At 52.0% G+C, this 20,794-nt stretch overlaps 2 protein-coding genes across 2 annotated transcripts in view; one reads left to right on the top strand and one right to left on the bottom strand.

The window, feature by feature from the left end:
- The window catches only part of AOAH (acyloxyacyl hydrolase), a 76,344-nt gene extending 64,920 nt beyond the window's left edge, over positions 1 to 11,424 (top strand). The window contains exons 22-23 of the mRNA XM_054177091.1: positions 1,777 to 1,853; positions 11,054 to 11,424. Coding sequence (XP_054033066.1) covers positions 1,777 to 1,853; positions 11,054 to 11,182 — 206 coding nt within the window. The 3' untranslated portion in view covers positions 11,183 to 11,424. The remainder of the gene's footprint in view (positions 1 to 1,776; positions 1,854 to 11,053) is intronic.
- Positions 11,425 to 18,617: 7,193 nt separating this feature from the next.
- ANLN (anillin, actin binding protein) overlaps positions 18,618 to 20,794 on the bottom strand; it is a 29,469-nt gene continuing 27,292 nt past the window's right edge. The window contains exons 24-25 of the mRNA XM_054177090.1: positions 19,732 to 19,904; positions 18,618 to 18,930 (exon numbers count right to left, since the gene is read on the bottom strand). Of these exons, the coding sequence (XP_054033065.1) occupies positions 18,807 to 18,930; positions 19,732 to 19,904 (297 nt within the window). The 3' untranslated portion in view covers positions 18,618 to 18,806. The remainder of the gene's footprint in view (positions 18,931 to 19,731; positions 19,905 to 20,794) is intronic.

Here is a 20,794-nt window from a genome sequence, read left to right as displayed (position 1 = left end):
TGGCACCTTCATTATTTAGAGGACACAGTCTCAAGCTGTGCCAGGGGAGGTTCAGGCTGGATGTTAGGATGAAATTCTTCATAGAGAGAGAGATTGGCCATGGGAATGTGCTGCCCAGGGAGGTGGTGGAGTCACCATCACTGGAGGTGTTTAGGAGGAGACTTGATGGGTGCTTGGTGCCAGGGTTTAGTTTGAGACTTAACTGGAGCTTAGAATAGAGTAGAATCAACCACGTTGGAAAAGACCTTGGAGATCACCAGGTCCAACCTATCACCCAACACCATCTCATCAACTAAACCATGGCACCAAGTGCCTCAGCCAGTCCCCTCTTAAGCACCTCCAGTGATGGTGACTCCACCACTTTAAGCATGCTCAGGGCAGCTGAAGAGAACAAAAACCTTCCTAAATCATTGAATCATTTAATTGTATGGGTTGGAAGTTGATGAGATGGTGTTGGACTTGATGATCTCAAAGGTCTCTTCCAACCTGGTCTGGTCTGGTCTATTCTATTCTATTCTATTCTATTCTATCCTATCCTATTCTATCCTGTCCTGTCCTATTCTACTCTATTCTATTCTATTCTCTTGTCACCCACCCCTCAGCTATTGATAGACATTGATCAGATCTCCTCTCAGCCTTCTCTTCTCCAGAGTGAACAGCCCCAGGGCTCTCAGCCTCTCTTCATAGCAGAGATGTTCCAGTCCCACAACTATCCTCACAGCCTCCAGCAGATCCCTGCCTCTCACCTGCCTGTGACTCCAAAGTTCACATGGGGACCCAGACAGCACTTGCTGGCACAATGGCCAGGCTGCACCAAGCAGCAGCGAGCTGAGGTCAGAGCTCCTGTGCTGGAACAGAGGACACCTTCCCCCGGACAGGATGGCTGCACAATGCTCCTAAGAGCTGTTAATCTGCCCTCCTGAAAGAAACGATTGAATTTACAGCCTGCTCATGCCAGCTCTACCACTGTCCTTCCTTGATCACCCTGCAGCCCTCTTGAAGAGAGAAAGCTTTACCCCCCCCCTCCCCCTTCTCTAATGGCTCTGAGGCTTACAGCACGACCTCATTTGCATTGAATGCCAGGCTCGTGTCATTCACAAAGGTTATTTCGATGGAGCTGCGGAAGGTTGCTCAGAAGTAACTGAAAATGACAGCCTGGTCCTGCAGCCATCAGCCCACTGTGCTACCAGCTCCAGCTCCAAACCCTCTGCTGCCTTTATTGCTTTGCATTTATTTGGTGTTTTGTTCTGTGTTGTGTGTGTGTGTGTGTGCACTGCTCCAGATGTAACTGAAATGGGCAATGCAAAAGCATTCAGTCAGCATTAAGCAATTTGCAGCTCTCCTGGCTGCCAGCATCCATCTTCCTCGGGAGGGGAAGTGAATTGGTTTACAGTCACTGATGGTCAAAGCACTTCCCTGCATAAGTAGAGGGGGGGGAAATAAGAATGATAATGAAAGCTTAAATGCTGCCCCAAGGAGAGGGGATTGGACACAACATTGGCTCTGACAACTTCAGGTGAATTATCATAATCCTCATGCAGAGCTGCAGCTCTGCATGAGGATTATGATAATTCACCTGAAGTTGTCTTTATGACCATTCACCTAAAGCTGTGTTTGTGACCATGCACCTAAAGCTGTGTTTGTGACCATTCATATGCAGTTGTGTTGAAATAAAGCCCAGCAGTGCTTGGAGGAAGTGGGGGATGGGGGAATACATCCCGGGGCAGATGGCTCAGCGCTCACCAGGGCTCTCCCCTCTGCTTCTCTCGTTCACAGCCGCAGAGCAGTGGCGCAAGATGGGAGGCCAGCCCTGGCAGCTGATTGAACCGGTGGATGGCTTCCACCCCAGCCAGGTAAACACCCACCCACCCCCAGGAGACAGGCAGGAGCAGGCTTGCTGGTGATACTAAGCTAGGAGGCTTGGCTGAGACACCTGAAGGCTGTGTGGCCATTTAGCGAGGCTTGGACAGGCTGAGGGCTGGGCAGGGAGGAACCTACTGAGGGGCAGCAAGGATGAGAGCAGAGCCCTGCAGCTGGGAAGGAAGAATAACCTGCAGCAGGACAGGCTGGGAGGTGAACTGCTGGAGAGCAGCCCTGGGGAGAGGGACCTGGGAGTGCTGCTGGACAAGTTCTGCATGGGACAGCAATGTGCCCTGGGGGCCAAGAAGGCCAATGGGGTCCTGGGGGGCATTGAGAGGAGTGTGTCCAGCAGAGCCAGGGAGGTTCTCCTGCCCCTCTACTCTGCACTGGTGATAACTTATCTTGAGTACTTAATCCAGTTCTGGGCTTCTCAGTTCAGGAGGGACAGGGATCTGCTGGAGAGTCCAAGGGAGGGCTACAAGGATGCTGAAGGGACTGCAGCACTGCCTGATGAGGAGAGGCTGAGAGCCCTGGGGCTGGTTAGTCTGGAGAGAAGGGATCTGATCAATGTCTATCAATAGCTGAGGGCTGGGGGTCAAGAGGCAGGGGACAGGCTCTGCTCAGTTGTTTCCTGTGATAGGACAAGGGGCAATGGATGTAAGCTGCAGCACAGGAGGTTCCACCTCAACAGGAGGAGGAACTTCTCCACTGTGAGAGTTCTTCAGGATCAGGGCAACAATGCAGCACTGCCAAAACCCAGAGGCCCCCTCCAGCCCTGCCCTGCAGCCTCACAGCTTCCCCACCACAGGCTGGAACAAAGCCTTCTTTCTGAAGCTGTGCTTTTGAATTGCTTTGTGCTCTGCAGCTACTTCTTATGATGAAGTTTTCTCCTACTTGCTTGGGCTAAAAGGCCAGGTGGCAAAGGAAGATTTGTAGTCAGAAAGAAATGAAAGGGCAGGAGAAGCATCTGCTCCACTGCAAGTCCTTGCTTGGGATCAACAATCCACTGTGAGTTTGGCAGGTTCCCACCATACTCCCATCCAAACATTTTCCTCCTGACTCTGCCAAAGGCCTCTTCTGCAGTCAGCTGTGAGCTAAGCCAACTGGTTTGCTACACACCAGCTTCAGGCCTCAAACACACCTGCAAAGCAAAGCAGCAGCCAGCCTTCCCCATGCCATGCTGGGGGGAACTGCCCCTGAGCTGACATCCCACCTGCAGCAGCTCTCAGCAGTGGGCACAGCCTGGCCAAGGCTCTCCTGCCAGGCATCATCCTCAGCACTGAGTCAGCAGGGGGCAGTGGGCCAAATGACCACTTCTCTATCCCACTCTTGACTCTGAGCAAGAGCCACAGGAGGGCAAACTGCTGGTGTGAGGTGAGACACAGAGGGACAGCCCCAGCAGAGCTGATTTTCCCTTCTCTGCCAGAGGGCTTTGCCCAGCAGCAGCAGCAGCTGCTCTCCATCCCATACACTTAGGAATGGTTTCAGCAGTTTCTTGCTACCTGCTGCTCTGAGGGAAATGTGACCCCCAAGCAGCCAGCTGCCCTCCCAGCATCCCTGCCCTGCCAGGGGTGCAGGTCTGGGCAGCAGCTAGGAGGAGGAGTGACATTCCTCAGGGCTGTTTTCACAGAATCACAGCATGTCAGGGGCTGGAAGGGACCTCCAGAGATCACCCATCCAAACCCCCTGCCAGAGCAGGAGCACCTAGAGCAGGGCACACAGGAACTCATCCAGGCAGGTCTTGAGGGAGACTCCACAACCCCCCTGGGCAGCCTGCCCCAGTGCTCTGCCACCCTCACAGGGAAATAATTCTTCCTTCTGTTTCCATGGAGCTTCCTCTGCCTCATCTTCCACCACCCCTGTTTTTGTGGTGCATGGCACCAGCTGTGTGCCAGGACAGGAGCATGTGGAGAAGGCTGCTGCCCAGGGCACCACTGCCTTCCCCTGCACCCTCTGCTGCCCGCTCTCTTCCACCCTGGCACGACCAAGCCACCAGCAGTGCCCCCTGGCAGCTCCCCAGGGTGAATTTATGGCCTGGTTCTATGCTGTGAGCTAAGAGCCTGCAAGTATTCACCCCCACTCCCACCCCCCACATCATCAAATAACCTCAGGTGGTGCTGTCCTGCAGGCTGGCAAAGAGCAGCCCAGGCAGAAGCACTTCAGCAGGCACTGATGGATCCCAGCACTTCAGCAGCTTCCCTGGGGGCTGCTCTGTACCTGCTGGCTTCCCCCTCTACCTGCAGAGGGAAGTCCAAAGGCAAACTGCATATCTGAGTTGCTCTCTTTTTGCACTCCTGCTGCTCAGCTGCAGCTTGTTGAGCCTGGCCAAGCCAACAGAGCCTCCTGTTCAGTTAGGCAGGAGGTGCTGGGGGAGAGGTTGGACTGGATGATCTCTCAGGTCTTTTCCAACCTTCTTGATTCTATGAAAGAGGGAATCCTCCCTAGCAGAAATTCTTGTCTGGCTCTCACAGGCTCCCAAGAGGTAGCTGCATGAAAGCATAAGCTTGCAGCCTGGGGATGTCTGCAAAGTGGGGCTGAGGTTTTTGGGTTGGGTCTGGGGTTTTTTTGGTCTTTTGGGTTTTTTTGTGTGGTTTTTTTTCCTTCTGAAGGCCTTTTGCAAAGAAGCAACTAGAGAAAAGCTGGCAAATGAAATGAGAGTGAAACCAGTGCTGAAAAGAGCCCCCATGCCCAGCCCTGCCACCTGGGGAAGCTGTGCAGCAGTGAAGAGTCTGCAGTGAAGGAGAAAAGCTCTTTGCTTTATTCCTTGTGTCTTACCCTCAGGCTTCTCATAACCTCCAGCAAGAGGCCACCGTGGGAGCCAAGCTCAGCAGCTCACAGCTTTCCCTCCAGGCTCTTCTCCACAGCCCCTACCCCAGCAGCAACTGGAAGGTAGCACAGGCTTGCAGACAGCAGGAATTTAGCATTAAGGGATCCTGCCTAAGCCAAAAGGAGAACCAAAAGGGCACTGAGGGGCAGCTCCACACAGCCCCCAGAGTGCTGAGCTGCAGGATTCAGCCCTATTTCACTCCTCTGGAGCCAGCACCCTGCAGTGGGTAAGCTCTCTCCCCTCCTGCTGTTAGGATGGCATTAATGCTTTCATGGGCACAGCCAAGGTGCCAGCTGTAGCTGTGCCTCACTTCAAGTGAGCTGCTGGCCTGTTAGGGTTTCTTCATTAGCCTTATCCAAACACACCACTTGAAACCTGTTCTTCTTCTCCTGCTAGAAGCCTGTTAGCAACACACCATTATTTGGGCTGAAACACAGCACTCTGCTCCAAAGGAGTGCCTCTCAATAAAGAGAAGGGGAAGTGTGAGCAGAGAGGGATTTTTGAAGAGCCTGCTCAAGTGAGAGGAGAAAGAATTCCCTCACTCCTCATGCCACTCTCATTCCAAGTTCTGCTTTGGCCCAGCACCAATGCCTCTGGCCAGGCACAGCTTTCATAGCACACACAGCTGCTCACTGGGGCAGGGTGGAGGTTGTGCAGCTCATCAAAGCAGTGGGGGCTCCTACTTCAATCATTGCAGCTCTCCCCCAACCAAGCCTCAAGCACAGCTTGGCAAAGGAATGCCACAGAGAAGAGCCAGCCTGGGCACTCCTACTGAAGTTGCTCTCTGAAGATCTCACAGTGCTAGACAAATATTCACCCCAAGGAAAGCACAAGGAAAGTTTTGCCTCTTGCCTTTGGAGTTTAGAACACAAGAACCACAGTGGCCCTCTGGCAAGGCTTAGGGCTGGGCTGGCTGCTAAATGAGAGACAGACACCACTAACCTCTTTTCCTTCCAGCAGAAGAGAGAGGGAAGGAGGGAGGAAGACTCCTGGGATGGAAAACTAGCAGAGCTTTAATGAAAAGAACAGCAGTAAAATGAAATCCACACCAACATGTACAATCCCAGCTCCCTGGGGGCAGCCACAGCAATGCCACCACTGATGCTGTGGGCAGGCACTGGTGAAGCCCCAGGCTGGACTCAGCAGGTGGGAACCAGATGCAGGAGCTGGGTTCAGGAGCACACAGAGCAGGGCTGAAGGCAGAGCAGACAGAATCCAGCAGATGGGAACCAGAAGCAGGAGCTGGGTTCTGGAACTGGGTTCAGGAGCACACAGAGCAGGGCTGAAGGCAGAGCAGACAGAATCCAGCAGCTGGGACAGATGCAGGAGTTGGGTTCTGGAACTGGGTTCAGGAGCACATAGAGCAGGGCTGAAGGCAGAGCAGACAGAATCCAGCAGGTGGGAACCAGAAGCAGGAGCTAGGTTCTGGAACTGGGTTCAGGAGCACACAGAGCAGGGCTGAAGGCAGAGCAGACAGAATCCTGCTTGGACATCTGGCATGGGCAAAAAGAGAGCTTGGCCTTTGTGGTCCCTGAGCTTTATAGTGAATATGACCTACATGGAGTGGAATCCCTTGTTGGGTAGCTTAGGAGCACCTGTCCTGCCTGCTGCTCCATGCAGGTGCCACTGGTCACTTCACACCACCCCAAAATTTAGCAGTCTCCTTAGGAGCAAGTATAGGCAAGAGCCCTTCTGCATCCCAGTCCTTGGTGCTGGCTCTAAACCTCAGACACCATGACCAAAATGCTGTTCAGTGCAGGAAGTGCCAGCACTTAGAAGAGAACAAGCTGACAACTCAGGCCACTGGACAGAATGAGCTCTGTTGTAGCTCAGAGCAGGACAGCCTCTCTGTGGCACCATCCCCAGTCAGCACAATAGAGCAGTGGGCAGGATAAGCTGCTGTCTGATGGCAGCCTCTGCCTTTCACCTGCCACTTACCTGCCCTCCAATAGTGAAAAGAAAAGGTAATAAAATGTAATGATGTGCTGCTATGAGCATGGCAGGAGCAGCTGCCAGCATGCAGCACAGGCTCACAGGATGTCAGGGGTTGGAAGGGACCCAAAGAGCTCTTCCAGCCCAACCCCCCTGCCAGAGCAGGACCAGAGAATCCAGCACAGGTCACACAGGAACACATCCAGACAGGGCTGCAAAGGCTTCAGAGAAGGAGACTCCACAACCTCTCTGGGCAGCCTGCTCCAGGGCTCTGTAACCCTCCCAGTGAAGAAGTTCCTCCTCACGTTGAGGTGGAACCTCCTGTGCTGGAGTTTATATCCAGTGCCCCTTGTCCTGTCCCAGGGAGCAACTGAGCAGAGCCTGTCCCCTCCCTCCTGACCCCCAGCCCTCAGCTATTGATAGACAGTGATCAGATCCCCTCTCAGTCTTCTCCAGAGTAACCAGCCCCAGGGCTCTCAGGCTCTCCTCCCCAGGCAGTGCTGCAGATCCCTTCAGCATCCTTGTAGCCCTCCCTTGGATTCTCTCCAGCAGATCCCTGTCCCTCCTGCCCTGGGAAGCCCTAAACTGAACACAGTATTTGAGATGAGTTCTCAGCAGGGCAGAGTAGAGGGGGAGAAGAACATCCCTGGATCTGCTGGCCCCACACTTCTCAATGCCCCCCAGGACCCCATTGGCCTTCTTGGCCCCCAGGGCACATTGCTGTCCCATGCAGAACTTGTCCAGCAGCACTCCCAGGTCCCTCTCCCCAGGGCTGCTCTCCAGCAGTTCACCTCCCAGCCTGTGCTGCTGCAGGTTATGGATAACCAACAGCCCAGCTGCCCAGCCATGAAGGAGAGATGTAGGAGGGAACTGGACCTCCCCAGGGCTTGCATACTTACCACAAGGAGAAGCAGAAAGTAAGAGCAAAAAGGCAACATTGCCTCTGCCCCATCACAGCTGTTCTGACGCTTCATGCCCTGGGAAAAGGCCAGGGTAGGACACTCAGGCAGCAAAAAGCTCTCCCACTGCCTTTAGGTAGCATTTCACCTTTTAAAACCCCTTGAAAGAAGAGCTAAGCACCAAGTGCTCATTTGTTTAGCCAGGCCCAGAACCATCTGCCCCCCTAGCAGATTTCTTGAGGGGGGAAGGAGGGAGGGAGAGGAAAGATATTTGCTGCACCTTACCAAGGTGCAAAACAGAAAGCAAAGCAAACCAACCCCTCGTGGGTGACACAACCACATTGCTCTCCCTTGGCAAACCTGCAGCTGGGCTTCAGGAGGTTGATTTCTAAAGCCCTGAGCTCAGGCCATAGTGGAGGAAATTCACACCATCCCCTCTGGGCAGCTGTGGTGGCTTTAGGCAAGGAGCTGCTCTGCTATGAGGACAGACTGAGGGAGCTGGGGCTGTTCAGTCTGGAGAAGAGAAGGCTCCAAGGAGACCTTCTTGTGGCCTTGCAGGATCTGAAGGGGGCTCCAAGAAAGCTGGGGAGGGACTTTTGAGGGTGTCAGGGAGTGATAGGACTGGGGGGGATGCAGCAAAACTAGAAATGGGTAGATTCAGATTGGATGTTAGGAAGAAGTTATTCCCCATGAGGGTGGTGAGAGACTGGCACAGGTTGCCCAGGCCTGTAAAATTGAGTTGCAGTAAGAGCAAAGTGCCTCACTCAGCTCTCCTAAGGTCCCTCTGGGGCTGGTTTTGAGACAGCACTCCCCAAAGCCTGGCTCAGTTGTCCTCAGAAGCAGCCTGACTTCCCCTCTCCTCCAGAAGGAGCCCAGGAAATTGTTTGTGGTTCATTTTCTCCAGCATCTCTTCCTCACTACAGAATTTCACTGCAAATCCCTGTGCCTGCCAGATGGTTTCAAGGACATTCCCTTCTCCCTAGAACTGCTGATGGCTTCCTTTGCCTGACAGGGTCGTGCATTTCACAGGAGCCTGCAGAAATGGCTTCTTTTGTTGCTCTGGGAAGTTACCAAGGAGGATGTGAAAGCCCTGAGCATCGCAGACTTGAACCTGAGACGCCTGGAAGGTTCTTAACGATTCTGGGCAGGCAGGAAAGCACAGCTTGAGCATGATTAGCTGCTCTCTCTTTTTGTTTCCCTTAAGTCACAGCAAAGCACATTCCAGCCAGGGGGAAAAAAAAAACCAGAAAGCAGAGGAAAAGCTGCAGTGATGCATATCAGATGAGCTGGGTACTTACACTATGCTGAGGAGCACAGCAGCTGAGTGCAGGAGGAGGAAACAGCTGGGCAGGACCTGCTAAAATCATAGAATCAATAAGGTTGGGAAAGACCTCAGAGATCATCAAGTTCAACCTATCACCCAGCACCTCATGACCAACTAAACCATGGCTCCAAGTGCCACATCCAATCCCCTCTTGAACACCTCCAGGGACTGTGACTCCACCACCTCCCTGGGCAGCACATTCCAATGGCCAACCTCTCTTGCTGGGAAGAATTTCTTCCTCACCTCCAGCCTAAACCTCCCCTGGCACAGCTTGTGACTGTGTCCTCTTGTTCTGGTGCTGGTTGTCTGGGAGAAGAGACCAACCCCCACCTGGCTACCAGAGTCTGAGAGCTTCCACCCCATAAATGTGTCTGTCTGCACATGAGCTCTGAATAGAGATGCCTTCATCCCTGGGAGTGTTCAAGGGAGCAGCCTGGGCAGGTGGGAGGTGGCAGGGGGGTTGGAACGGGATGATCCTTAAGGTCCCTTCCAACCCAACCCATTCTATGAAGCTGTGAATCCATCACAGAAAGTTTCTGTCTTGTAGCTCATCACAGTCTCAAGCTGTGCCAGGGGAGGTTCAGGCTGAAGGTGAGGAAGAAATTCTTCCCAGCAAGAGAGACTGGCCATTGGGATGTGCTGCCCAGGGAGGTGGTGGAGTCACCATCCCTGGAGGTGGTCAGGAAGAGCCTGGCTGAGGCACTTGGTGCCATGGTTGAGTTGAAAGATGGTGTTGGGTGATAGGTTGGACTTGATGATCTCTGGTTAATCCTGTGTTCTGTATTCCAGCTGCTTTCAAAAGCATTTAAAAAGAAGTCCATAAAAGCTCCCCAAAGGCTTCAGTCTGGTGCCCAGCTCCAAAAGAACAGCCCTCAAATAGCTTGGATCCACAAACATACCTTGGCCCTTAAGAATGACAAGGTTTTGTGAGGCTTCTGTAAGCCTCATGCCAGAGGGAGTTTTGGGGTTGAAAGCAAAGTTACCACAGGAAGCCAGAAGTTAGAACAAAAACCCAAATGCATTAGCAGGGTGTGCAAGCTGGGTTAGAGGAGGAAAAGCAGCAGCAGGCTGCTCTCCCTTCCCCCTCCTGCTGCCCTGGATGATCCTCACCCTGGCAAGCTGCAGAGGCAGCTTCTCTTTGGTGCACAACCTCCAAGGCAAAGCCTGGAGTGGTTCTGCTGCTGAGGAGAAAAAGCATTTTACCCTCTCTGCAGCTCTCATGAAGCAAAAAGGAGAACCCTCTGGGGACAACCAGCAGCAGGAGCAAACTTAGAGCATCAGAGCTGCCTGGTTGTGAACCTAGATGCAGTTTGGCCTCATTTTCCTCAACACCCATGGTTTCCCCACAGGATAGAAGAGGGAATGTTTAATAAATGTATCAGAGGCATTTAGGAGCAGGAGTTCCTTTGGACTGACAGAAGTTTTCTGTGCTGTACCTAAGTGGTGCTTTTGAAAGGCTTTCCAAATGGTTTGGGGGTGGGGAAGACCCAACCCAGAGTTTAGGACTTTTAAACAGAAGTTGCTGGACCAGGCATCAGGAAGTGATTGGAGATTAGCATCACCACCAGCCCAGGGAGCTGGTAGAAGCCCTATCCCTGGAAACATCCCAGGTCAGGATGTATGGGGCTCTGAGCAACCTGACCTATGGGGATGTCCCAGCTCACTGCAGGGGACTTGGACAGGAACATAGAGTGGGCTGGGTTGGAAGGGTCCCCCAGAGGCATTGAGCAGTGAAATCCCCCATCTAGAGCAGGTTGATCAAGGCCTCATATAACCTGACCTTGTATATCTCCAAGGATGGAGCCTCAACCACCTCCCTGAGTAACCTACTCCAGCATTCCACCACCCTCTGGTGCAGAACTTGTTCCTAACATCCAATCTCAATCTGCTCTGCTCTAGTTGGAAGCCATTGCCTCTCATCCTGTCCCTACAGGCCTTTGCAAACAGTCCCTCTGCAGCCTTCCTGCAGCCCCCTTCAGGTACTGGCAGGCTGCTATTAGGTCTCCCTGGACTCTTCTCCAGGCTGAACACCCCCAGCTCCCTCAGCCTGCCTCAGCAGCAGAGGTGGCTCCAGCCCCCTGATGATCTTCGTGGCCCTTCTCTGGACCTGCTCCACGTCCTGCCTGAAGGGTCCTTTCCAGCTCTAAGCATTCTCTGCAGTAACTCCATGCTGTGGGCACAAGACAGTGACAGTATCTGTGCTGTTTGCAGGTGGCTGCTGCCCTTGGAACGAGCATCACCTGGCAGAAGGTGCTGCAGGAATGGCCTCAAGTCCTGGGAAAGGAGAATCCCTTCAACGAGCAGATCAAAGCCATCTTCAAAGACCAAGGTGGCCACTGACTTCCACAGGGCTGCTTCCCAGGGCACCCCACAAACCAAGAGGCAGGCCCAGAAGCAAAGGGCCAGGGCAGGCTGCCAAAGCCAGCAGCAGTGGACACAGCCCAGCAGCATTCCCCTCAGTGTCTGTCTCTCCCCCCCCTGCACAATGAGGCTTTGCCTTTCCTGTGGAGCTGCAAAAATCAAGCTCCAGAGGATGCTTGCCAGCTAGCCCCTGCCTTGTACTGGGTTACAAATCCATAAAGCTTCTTTTTCCCTACATATCAAACTCCAAGCCCTACCTCATGTGTTTATTTCACTTATCCCCCCCCTTCCCTACAGAACATAATTCCAGGGCTTCCCATCTGGAACGTTTCAGCAGCTCATCTGCTCCCAGAAGGGAGGTGGGGGGAAGCCCAGGCTCATTATGTTGCTGTAAATGGTGTGTACATAATTGCCCTGACTGTCAATACATTATTTAGCTGCTATTTGCTTATTAAGCTGTGCCAGGAATAGCAAGGAGCTGCAGTTCTGCCTGTGCCTGGCAGCATCAGTGCAGGCTGGCTGAGCACAGGGTCTCTTTCCCCTCCCCTGTGAGCAAGGCAGGAACTTTGACAACCCTTCAGGTGTTTGGAGCAGGACTTTTCAGGCTTCCATGCAGCTTTGCTTCTTAGCAAACACAATGTACCCAGCCCTGCATCCTTTACAGGCATGACCCAGGGAATCACTGGAGACACTGGGCAGCTTTTACCTGCTCTGCTCCACACACAGCCTGGAGCTGAGAGCTGCTGGTGGTTTCTTCACCACCAGAACCAATCCTCTCAGCAAAATACAGCCAGCAGGCACAGCTCTGCCCTGCTCTCAGCCTTACTGGGGAGGAAGGGGTCAGGCAGCATGAAAGGGCATTCATTACAGGCACAAACAGCCTGGGATGCAGGAAGCATTGGCATGACAGGACCAGACCCCCTCCAAAGCAGCCCAAACTCAGTTATCACAGAATCACAGAACATTAGGGGTGGGAAGGGAGCACAAAAGCTCATCCAGTCCAACCCCTGTCCCTGCCAGAGCAGGATCACCCAGGGCAGGTCACACAGGAACACATCCAGGTGGGTTTAGAAAGTCTCCACAGAAGGAGACTCCACAACCTCTCTGGGCAGCCTGCTCCAGGGCTCTGGCACCCTCACAGGGAAAAAGTTTCTCCTTATGTTCCTGTGGCACCTCCTGGGCTCCAGCTTGCACCCACTGCCCCTTGTCCTGTCCCTAGACATTCCTGAGCAGAGCCTGGCTCTGTCCTCCTGACTCTGCCCTGCACATCTTTATCAGCACGAATGAGGGCACCCCTCAGGCTCCTCTGCTCCAAGCCCCAGCTCCCTCAGCAGGGAGATGTTCCACTGCCTTCATCACCTTTGTGGCTCTGTGCTGGACTCCTCCCTGAGTTGAGATCACAGTTTCAGGATGTCCAAGGTCTCTGTGCAGCTTTTGCCTCAGCTACTGGACAAGTCAGCAGGGTTTGGAAGAAGCTCCCTGCTGGGCAGGCAAAGGAAGCACTTAAGTGACCAACTCCAGGTAACTCCTTTGCTTTCATGAAAGGAGACATCCCAACATGATTTGCTGTGCTGGATGTGCTCTGCTCTCTGTCCTGAGCACTTCCCCTGCACAAGGCTGTGTCACCCACAAGCCAGCCTAAAGGAGAAGGCTGTGGCAGGTGCATCTGCTCAGGGTTTTGGGCAGGCAGAGGCTGCCTTGGCTGCTGCTGTTTAGTTACTGCTATCCTAGAGCCTCCTCCTTTCTTTAGAGCAATCTTTTATTAAGACAGAAATTCCTTTGAGAGCAGTGCTAAGGTTTGAGTAAATATTCAGCTCACCTACTTAAGGAAGCCAAAAGGGAATACATTCCTTAATTGAATTAGACTTGCTAATAAGACCCAAATTCAGGCAAGGCCTTTGGATGTTACCAAAACACCCAGCCTCCCCAGAAACTGCTGCAGCTCCACAGACACATGCCTGAGGAAGGGTGGTTAGCATCAGAACCACAGGAAGTCTCAGGCTGGAAGGGACCTCAGAGGTCATCTGCTCCAACCTCCCTACCATGGACAGCGTCACCTTCTCAACCAGACTCAGCCGTTCAAGTCCTCATCCAGCCTGGCCTTCAACACCCCCAGGGAGAAGGCAGCCACAGCCTCCCTGGGCAGCCTGTTCCAGTCTCACCACCTTCATACTGAAGAGCTCCTTCCCAAGCTCCAGTCTAACCCTGCTCTCTCAGCTTCAAACCATTCCCCCTTGTCCTGTCTCCAGACACCCTGATGAAAAGTCCCTCTGCAGCCTTCCTGTAAGATCCCTTCAGGTACTGGAAGGCAGCTCTGAGGCCCCCCTGGAGTCTTCTCTTCTCCAGGCTGCACACCCCCAGCTCCCTCAGCCTATTCTCACAGCAGAGCTGCTCCAGCCCTTGGATCATCTTTGTGGCCTCCTCTGGACTCACTCCAACAGCTCTGTGTCCTTCTTATGCTGGAGACACCAGGGCTGGACACGGTGTTCAAGGTGGGTTGCTGTGCCAGTTCTGCCCACCAAGCAGCATGATGCCAGGTAGAACACCTTCTACCTGCCTGTTAGCTCCTCAGGCTTCCTCTCTCTACTAAAAACACCACAGGACCAGAATTGGGTGCAGACAGGTGGGTTTACTACAGACCAAGCACAGCACAGACAATAATTACAGAGGAGCAGATAACTCCCTCTACAGCACAACACAGAGATGTAGCAAATAAAGGAGGGGTAGAGGGAACAGGCAGGGTGTGTGAGGGGTGTGTGTGTGTGTTCAGAAGCCAAATTCTCACTGCAAATGATTGCATTTTCTTTGAGGTTGGGATTTAATAACACCAATTAGGAGTTTAAAAGGCAGTAAAATTGAAATTTCCTTAGCTAAAATAAGCTTCATGGCCCAGAGCAAAGCCTTTGCCATTTATAGACTTCCTTATTAGTGAGCATCTTGGGTGTCTGAACAACAGAAAAAGCTCTTTCTGGTTGTTTTAACAGAATTCTAACAGCACCTTCTCAAAGACAACCTGAAAGAAACCAAAGCTCTCAGTGCAAATCAGAGACTCCACCAGGTTGGAAGAGACCTCCAAGCTCATCCAGTCCAACCTAGCACCCAGCCCTATCCAATCAGCCAGACCATGGCTCCAAGTGCCTCAACCAGGCTCTTGTTAAACACCTCCAGGGGTGGTGACTCCACCACCTCCCTGGGCAGCACATTCCAGTGGCCAATCTCTCTTGCTGGGAAGAATTTCTTCCTAACCTCCAGCCTAAACCGCCCCTGGCACAGCTTGAGACTGTGTCCTCTTGTTCTGATGCTGCTTGCCTGGGAGAAGAGACCAACCCCCACCTGGCTACAACCTCCCTTCAGGTAGCTGTAGAGAGCAAGGTGGTCTTCCCTGAGCCTCCTCTTCTGCAGGCTAAGCAACCCCAGCTCCCTCAGCCTCTCCTCACAGGGCTGTGCTCCAGACCCCTCCCCAGCTTTGTTGCCCTTCTCTGGACACCTTCCAGCATCTCAACATCTTTCCTAAACTGAGGGGCCCAGAACTGGACACAGGAGCCAAGGTGTGGCCTAACCAGTGCAGTGTACAGGGGCAGAATCACCTCCCTGGTCCTGCTGGCCACACTGTTCCTGATGCAGGCCAGGATGCCATTGGCCCTCCTGGCTGCCTGGGCACACTGCTGGCTCATGTTCCGCCTACTATCTACCAGCATCCCCACATCCATTTGTTTTATGCTTGCTCTGAGGGTCTCTAGGGGGGCTTCATGGCATGGGTTTGGTGCTGGCTTGAGGGAACATCAACCCAAATGCACATCCTTGGTTGAGTCACCAAGCCTGGAGGTGCTTAAAGCTGGTTTGGATGTGGTGCTTGGGGCTATGGTTTAGGGGTGACCCTTGTAGGGTAGGGTTCTGGGTTGGACTCGATGAGCCTGAGGGTCTGTTCCACCCTGAATGTTTCTGTGATCCTTGTGGCTCAGGGAGCTCTGCAGCCCAGAGTGAGGCTGCTCAGCTTGGTTTGTAACTGGAGCAGCAGCCAAGGATGATGAATCTGGGGCCCGTTAAGCTGTCAGCTTTTACAACCACTCTGCCTCTTTAGTAGTTTCAAAGCAGGCAAAACCCCAGCCAAGGCTCTGCACCACCAACTATCAATCACTCCCCAGCACCATGCTAAAAATAAGAAGTGCCCTCTATTTAATGAAATGCTTCTGAGAAAAGCTTATTCTCAAGCAGGAATGAACTAGGGATCCTGGTCTGCTCCCCGAGTCTGTGTCCTGCTGAAGGTGACAAATGCATGGGGAAGAGAGAAATGGACAAGGAAAAAAGTTTCTCTTGGAAAGCTGAGGAGAGCTCCATGAAGCAGCCTCAAAGCAGAGATTTCTAGGAGGAATGGGCTATCCAAGTCTCTTTTTGGGGTGGAGATGAGAGGGATGATGTCACTGCAAATGGGAAGGGGTTTTGGTTGTGCACAAATGGTTGTGATAAGCACGGATCATAGAATTGCCAGGGTTGGAAGGGACCTCAAGGAGCACCCAGCTCCAACCCCCCTGCCATGGGCAGGGACACCTCACACTACAGCAGCTTGCTCACAGCCACATCCTGGCCTTAAAATTCCTCTAGGGATGTGGCTTCTACCACCTCCCTGGGCAGCCTCTTGAAGCTTTGTTTGAAACTGGACAATCAAAAACTATGTTTGAGGCACAGAGCATCTACAGCTACCTGAAACCATTTGAGTTCCTGCAGGCAGACCTCTACTGTGATACTGTTGGTGCCATGGTCTAGTCATGAGGTCTGTGGTGACAGGTTGGACTCGATGATCTTTGAGGTCTCTTCCAACCTTGGTGGTGGTGATACTGTGAAAAGGATCTGATACAAACATGGGGGAGAAAAAGAAGTGTTTGCCACCATACTGGGAGAACGTGGCACAGCCCACCCTGAGAGGAGCAGAGGAACGCAGGAGGAAGCCACAGCAGCAAGCCAGCGCAGCTAGAAAGGCAGGCTTGGTGCTCAGCTAGCACCACACCACTCTGCTGGCTGCAAGGGAGTCACCAGCACCCACAGCTGGTGCCTAGAACTCAGCCCCCCAGGGCAGTTTTCCCTCACCTGCTGCACTTGGCAGTTCTTCAGCCTGGGCAACCAAGCAGCACAGATGAGTTTCTAGAGTGGATCAAGTCCAATCAGCCCAATCAGAAGAGATCACTCCCTTGGATCCAGTTCCATTCAACACCCTTTTCATGGACTCCTTTCACCATTTTACACTTCATGACTTGTGTTAACATCCACTTGGAAGTTAAGAGGGGAATCCACAGATGAAGTTTGCTCTTCCACTGCCTGTGTTGTATCACCACTCTGCTGCTCTATCACAAGAGACGAACTCTCTCTCCTCTTCTTGGTGATCAGCTGCTTGTCTCCAGCACCTTCTACATTTATGTTCCAAGCAGGTCATAGTGACTGCCCTTGGGCAACCTGGCCTCCCACTAGAACCACAGGATGGCTTAGGCTGGAAGGGACCTTGGAGATCATAGAATGAGTAAGGCTGGAAAAGACCTCAGAGATCATCAAGTCCAAGCTGTCACCCAACACCTCCTGACAACTAAACCATGGCTCAAAGTGCCACATCCAAACCCCTCTTGAACACCTCCAGAGATGGGGACTCCACCACCTCCCTGGGCAGCACATTCCAATGGCCAATCTCTCTCTCTGGGAAGAACTTTCTCCTCACCTCCAGCCTAAACCTCCCCTGGTGCAGCTTGAGACTGTGTCCTCTTGTTCTGGTGCTGGCTGCCTGGGAGAAGAGACCAACCCCCACCTGGCTACAACCTCCCTTCCGGTAGTTGTAGAGAGGAAGGAGGTCTCCCCTGAGCCTCCTCTTCTCCAGGCTAAGCAACCCCAGCTCCCTCAGCCTCTACTCCAACCTCCCCATCAAGGGCAGGGACACCTCTCAGCTAGACTCAGCTGCTCAAGGCCTCATGCAGCCTGGCCTCCAACACCCTCAGGGAAGAAGCAGCCACAGCCTCCCTGGGCAGCAGAGTCTCACCACTCCCATACCAAAGAATTTCTTCCTCAGCTCCAGTCTAACCCTGCTCTCCTTCAGCTTCAAACCTCCTTGTCCTACTGCTAGACCCCCTGATGAAAAGTCCCTCTGCAGCCTTCCTGAAAAACTGGTGCTAGCTGCCCCTTACCTTCCCAAACCAAGAGGTGTTTTGGCATAGTCACTCTGCAGAGAACCCTTTCCCAAACACTGTGTGGAGCCCAGCTTTTCCTCTTCAGCCTGCAAACCAGTACCTCAGAGGCACAGATGACATCCTGCTTCATTTTTTTAGCTCCATAAAGTGTTTTTTATTCTTGACTTTTAACTGCATAAAATAAAATCTCCATACATAGTTTAGAAATATTTGAAGGTAGCAGGAAAAAAACCCAAACACACAAAGGAGGGGAAAAGCAGATGTCCAAGCAAGTGCAAAAGTGGCAGGATGACAGCAGCATAAAGCCAACAACAGAATTTAGTGTTTCAAGTGTGACTGGGTAACAGCAGGTTGAAGCATTCCACTGTTGCCAGTGCAGCAGTGCTGGAAGGAGACAGCAGGGGAACAGCTGTGAAACATGCAAGTTTGCACTGCCAAGTTTTGCCCTTTGAACAATGGGTCTGAATGGTTGGTTTGGGTTTTAATCTGGCCTTTATGGATGGGCCTGAGGGGGAGCAAGACTCAGACTTCCAGCCAGCAGAGAGCAGCTTTCTAGTGTTCTTTTATTAAAAACCCAGCCCTCACTTTTTAACCTATTCCTGATTCTCACATGGAGAGTTCTGCCCTCTCCCAGGAAATACTGACACACACACAACTCTACAACTAAGTTTTCTCCCTGGTTGGTGCCCTTTTTTTCCCCTTTTAATATAGGAGTCCTAACACAACCTCTTCAAGACCTTTCAATTCTATCAGAGTGCAACATCCTGCATCCATAATCCCACACAGCTCACATGCCATGCACTTAGCCCTACCAGCTCCTACAAGGACTGACAGCAGAAACAACAGCAGCTGAAGTGTTGTGCAGTGTCCCTCTGTTCTGACCACGAGGACACCATGCAAGCAAGGAATACCTACACTGCACACTGCAGAGTATCAGCTTCTATGCCTGATCATTACAAAAGCCTCCTGGAGTAAAGCTGGTGCCTCTGAGCTCTCTAGAAAGCTTTGCTTTTACCACCAGACTTGCCCCCAACCCCCTAACTTCCTGCCCTGAAGTGTGATGATTTCCTGTCAATAATGGAGTAGTTGAAGGAGAAATGCACTCAGCTGAAAAAGGGCTTCCAAAAGGAGGAGTTACATAAATACTCAGCATGTTTAGGAACAGCTGACTGCTTCCTACCATACTCAGAAGCTGGAAAATAATAATAATAATAATAATAATTAAAAAAAAGGTTAAAATTCTGGAAGTGAAAGGAAAAGAGAAAATACTGCATAAAATAATCCTATAGACTGTTAAATACTCTCTCAAATTTAAAGCATAAGTGACCAAGAGGACTTCCCCCAGTTTCCACCGAGGTTTTTGTGGGGGTTTTTTGGGGGTGTAGTTCATGGGGGGGTGTTGCATACAGGTTTCCTTTGTGTTTCCCTTGCAGAGCTTAAGGCTTGCCAATGGGTTTGTAGCAGGCATCAGGCTGCCACATACGAAGGTCCACGAGGACTTGGTTGAGCTTCTGCATCCAAAGGTTACGCTCGTCCTTGGTGTCAGCAGACAGCCAGTTCCTAGAAAGCAAAGCAGCCAGGGTTAGCTCTCTCTGCCTTTACTTAGCTATTCTCAAAACTGCCAGGCTGATCATCCAGGGAAGCCCAAATAGCAAGGGGGAAAAAAACAACGAAGCCAAGTATTCCACAATCCTGCTACCAAGCCTCCTGGCACTTCCATGGCTGGAAGAGGCAGGTTCTTTGTCCCCACAAGGCTGAAGTGGGACAGCAAGAGAAAATAGACCTAAAAGGGAACCAAGTGCTTCAAGCATCATCCCAAAGTCACAGAATCAGCCAGGTTGGAAGAGATCTCCAAGATCATCAAGTCCAACCTCTCACCCAACACCATCTAATCAACCAGACCATGGCACCAAGTGCCTCATCCAGGCTTCTCCTAAACACCTCCAGGGGCATCAACCCCACCACCTCCCTGGGCAGCACATTCCTAGGGGCAATCTCTCTTTCTGGGAAGAACTTCTTTCTAAGATCAAGCCTAAACTTCCCCCTGCACAGCCTGAGACTGTGTCCTCTTGTTCTGCTGCTGGCTGCCTGGCAGAGACCAAGCCCCAGCTGGCTACAACCTCCCTTCAGGTAGCTGGAGAGAGCAAGAAGGTCTCCCCTGAGCCTCCTCTTCTCCAGGCTAAACACTCCCAGCTCCCTCAGCCTCTTCTCACAGCGCTTGTGTTAGCATTTCTATCAGCTTTGCTTTGGCACATTGAAGTCATGAAGATCCTACGTTATTGAAACTATCACCTGAAACAGCACACCCCTACCCAGACATCCCATAAGCTCCCCCCAGCCTTCGTGGCTTTACCCACTCACTTTGTGACACAGAGAGTGTCTCTGCATTGGCTGACAAGGGTCTCTCTGTCGTCCTCCCTCTGAGGCCTCACGGTTATCAGCTCAAAGGTGTTGGGCCGGGCACAGAACTCCCTGTTGGCAGGTTCGATGCGGTGATTGGTGCAGTTGGCCAGGTTGAGGCGGCCCAGAGGATGCTGAAAGGGCAGGCAGGGCAGTCAGGAGCACTGCAGCCAGGAGCAGCTCAGGACAACACATGCTTTGGCAAGTTTGGCCTTACTAAGTGACCCCTCTGCTCAAATCAGTTCCCCCATACAAAGTAAGACATTCTGCTTGTTGTATTTAAGAGCCATAGCTGAAGCCAGATGATGGAACATGCCTTGCTCAGCTGTGTACAACACAAAAGTCCAGGCTTTGGCTCCAGAAAGGTATATCCCCTTTTTCTCTATTCAATACAAACCAACCACACTAAAGTTTTAACTCTTATTCATTACAGCTAAAGCTTTAATTTCTTATTACAAACCAACAAAGCTTTAACTTGGTCTGTAATGAAGGAGAAGCTGTCCTGAACTTGGGAGTCAAAGCTCTAGTTTTGTTGGTTTGTAATGAAGGAGAAGTTGTCCTGGATTTGAGAGTCAAAGCTCCAGCTTGGTTGGTTTGTAATGAGCAAGATGTCATCCTGAACTTGGGAGCCAAAGCTCTAGCTTGGTTGGTTTGTAATGAGCAAGATGTCATCCTGAACTTGGGAGTCAAAGCTCTAGCTTGGTTGGTTTGTAATGAGCAAGAAGTCATCCTGAACTTGGGAGCCAAAGCTCTAGCTTGGTTGGTTTGTAATGAGCAAGATGTCATCCTGAACTTGGGAGTCAAAGCTCTAGCTTGGTTGGTTTGTAATGAGCAAGATGTCATCCTGAACTTGGGAGCCAAAGCTCTAGCTTGGTTGGTTTGTAATGAGCAAGATGTCATCCTGAACTTGGGAGCCAAAGCTCTAGCTTGGTTGGTTTGTAATGAGCAAGAAGTCATCCTGAACTTGGGAGCCAAAGCTCTAGTTTGAAGTCACAAATTCAAAAGGATTTCCTAATAAAAGGTA

Source organism: Dryobates pubescens, chromosome 38 (genome assembly GCF_014839835.1).
Source record: "Dryobates pubescens isolate bDryPub1 chromosome 38, bDryPub1.pri, whole genome shotgun sequence".
Lineage (NCBI taxonomy): Eukaryota > Metazoa > Chordata > Aves > Piciformes > Picidae > Dryobates > Dryobates pubescens.
This window is presented reverse-complemented; position numbering and strand designations above follow the sequence as displayed.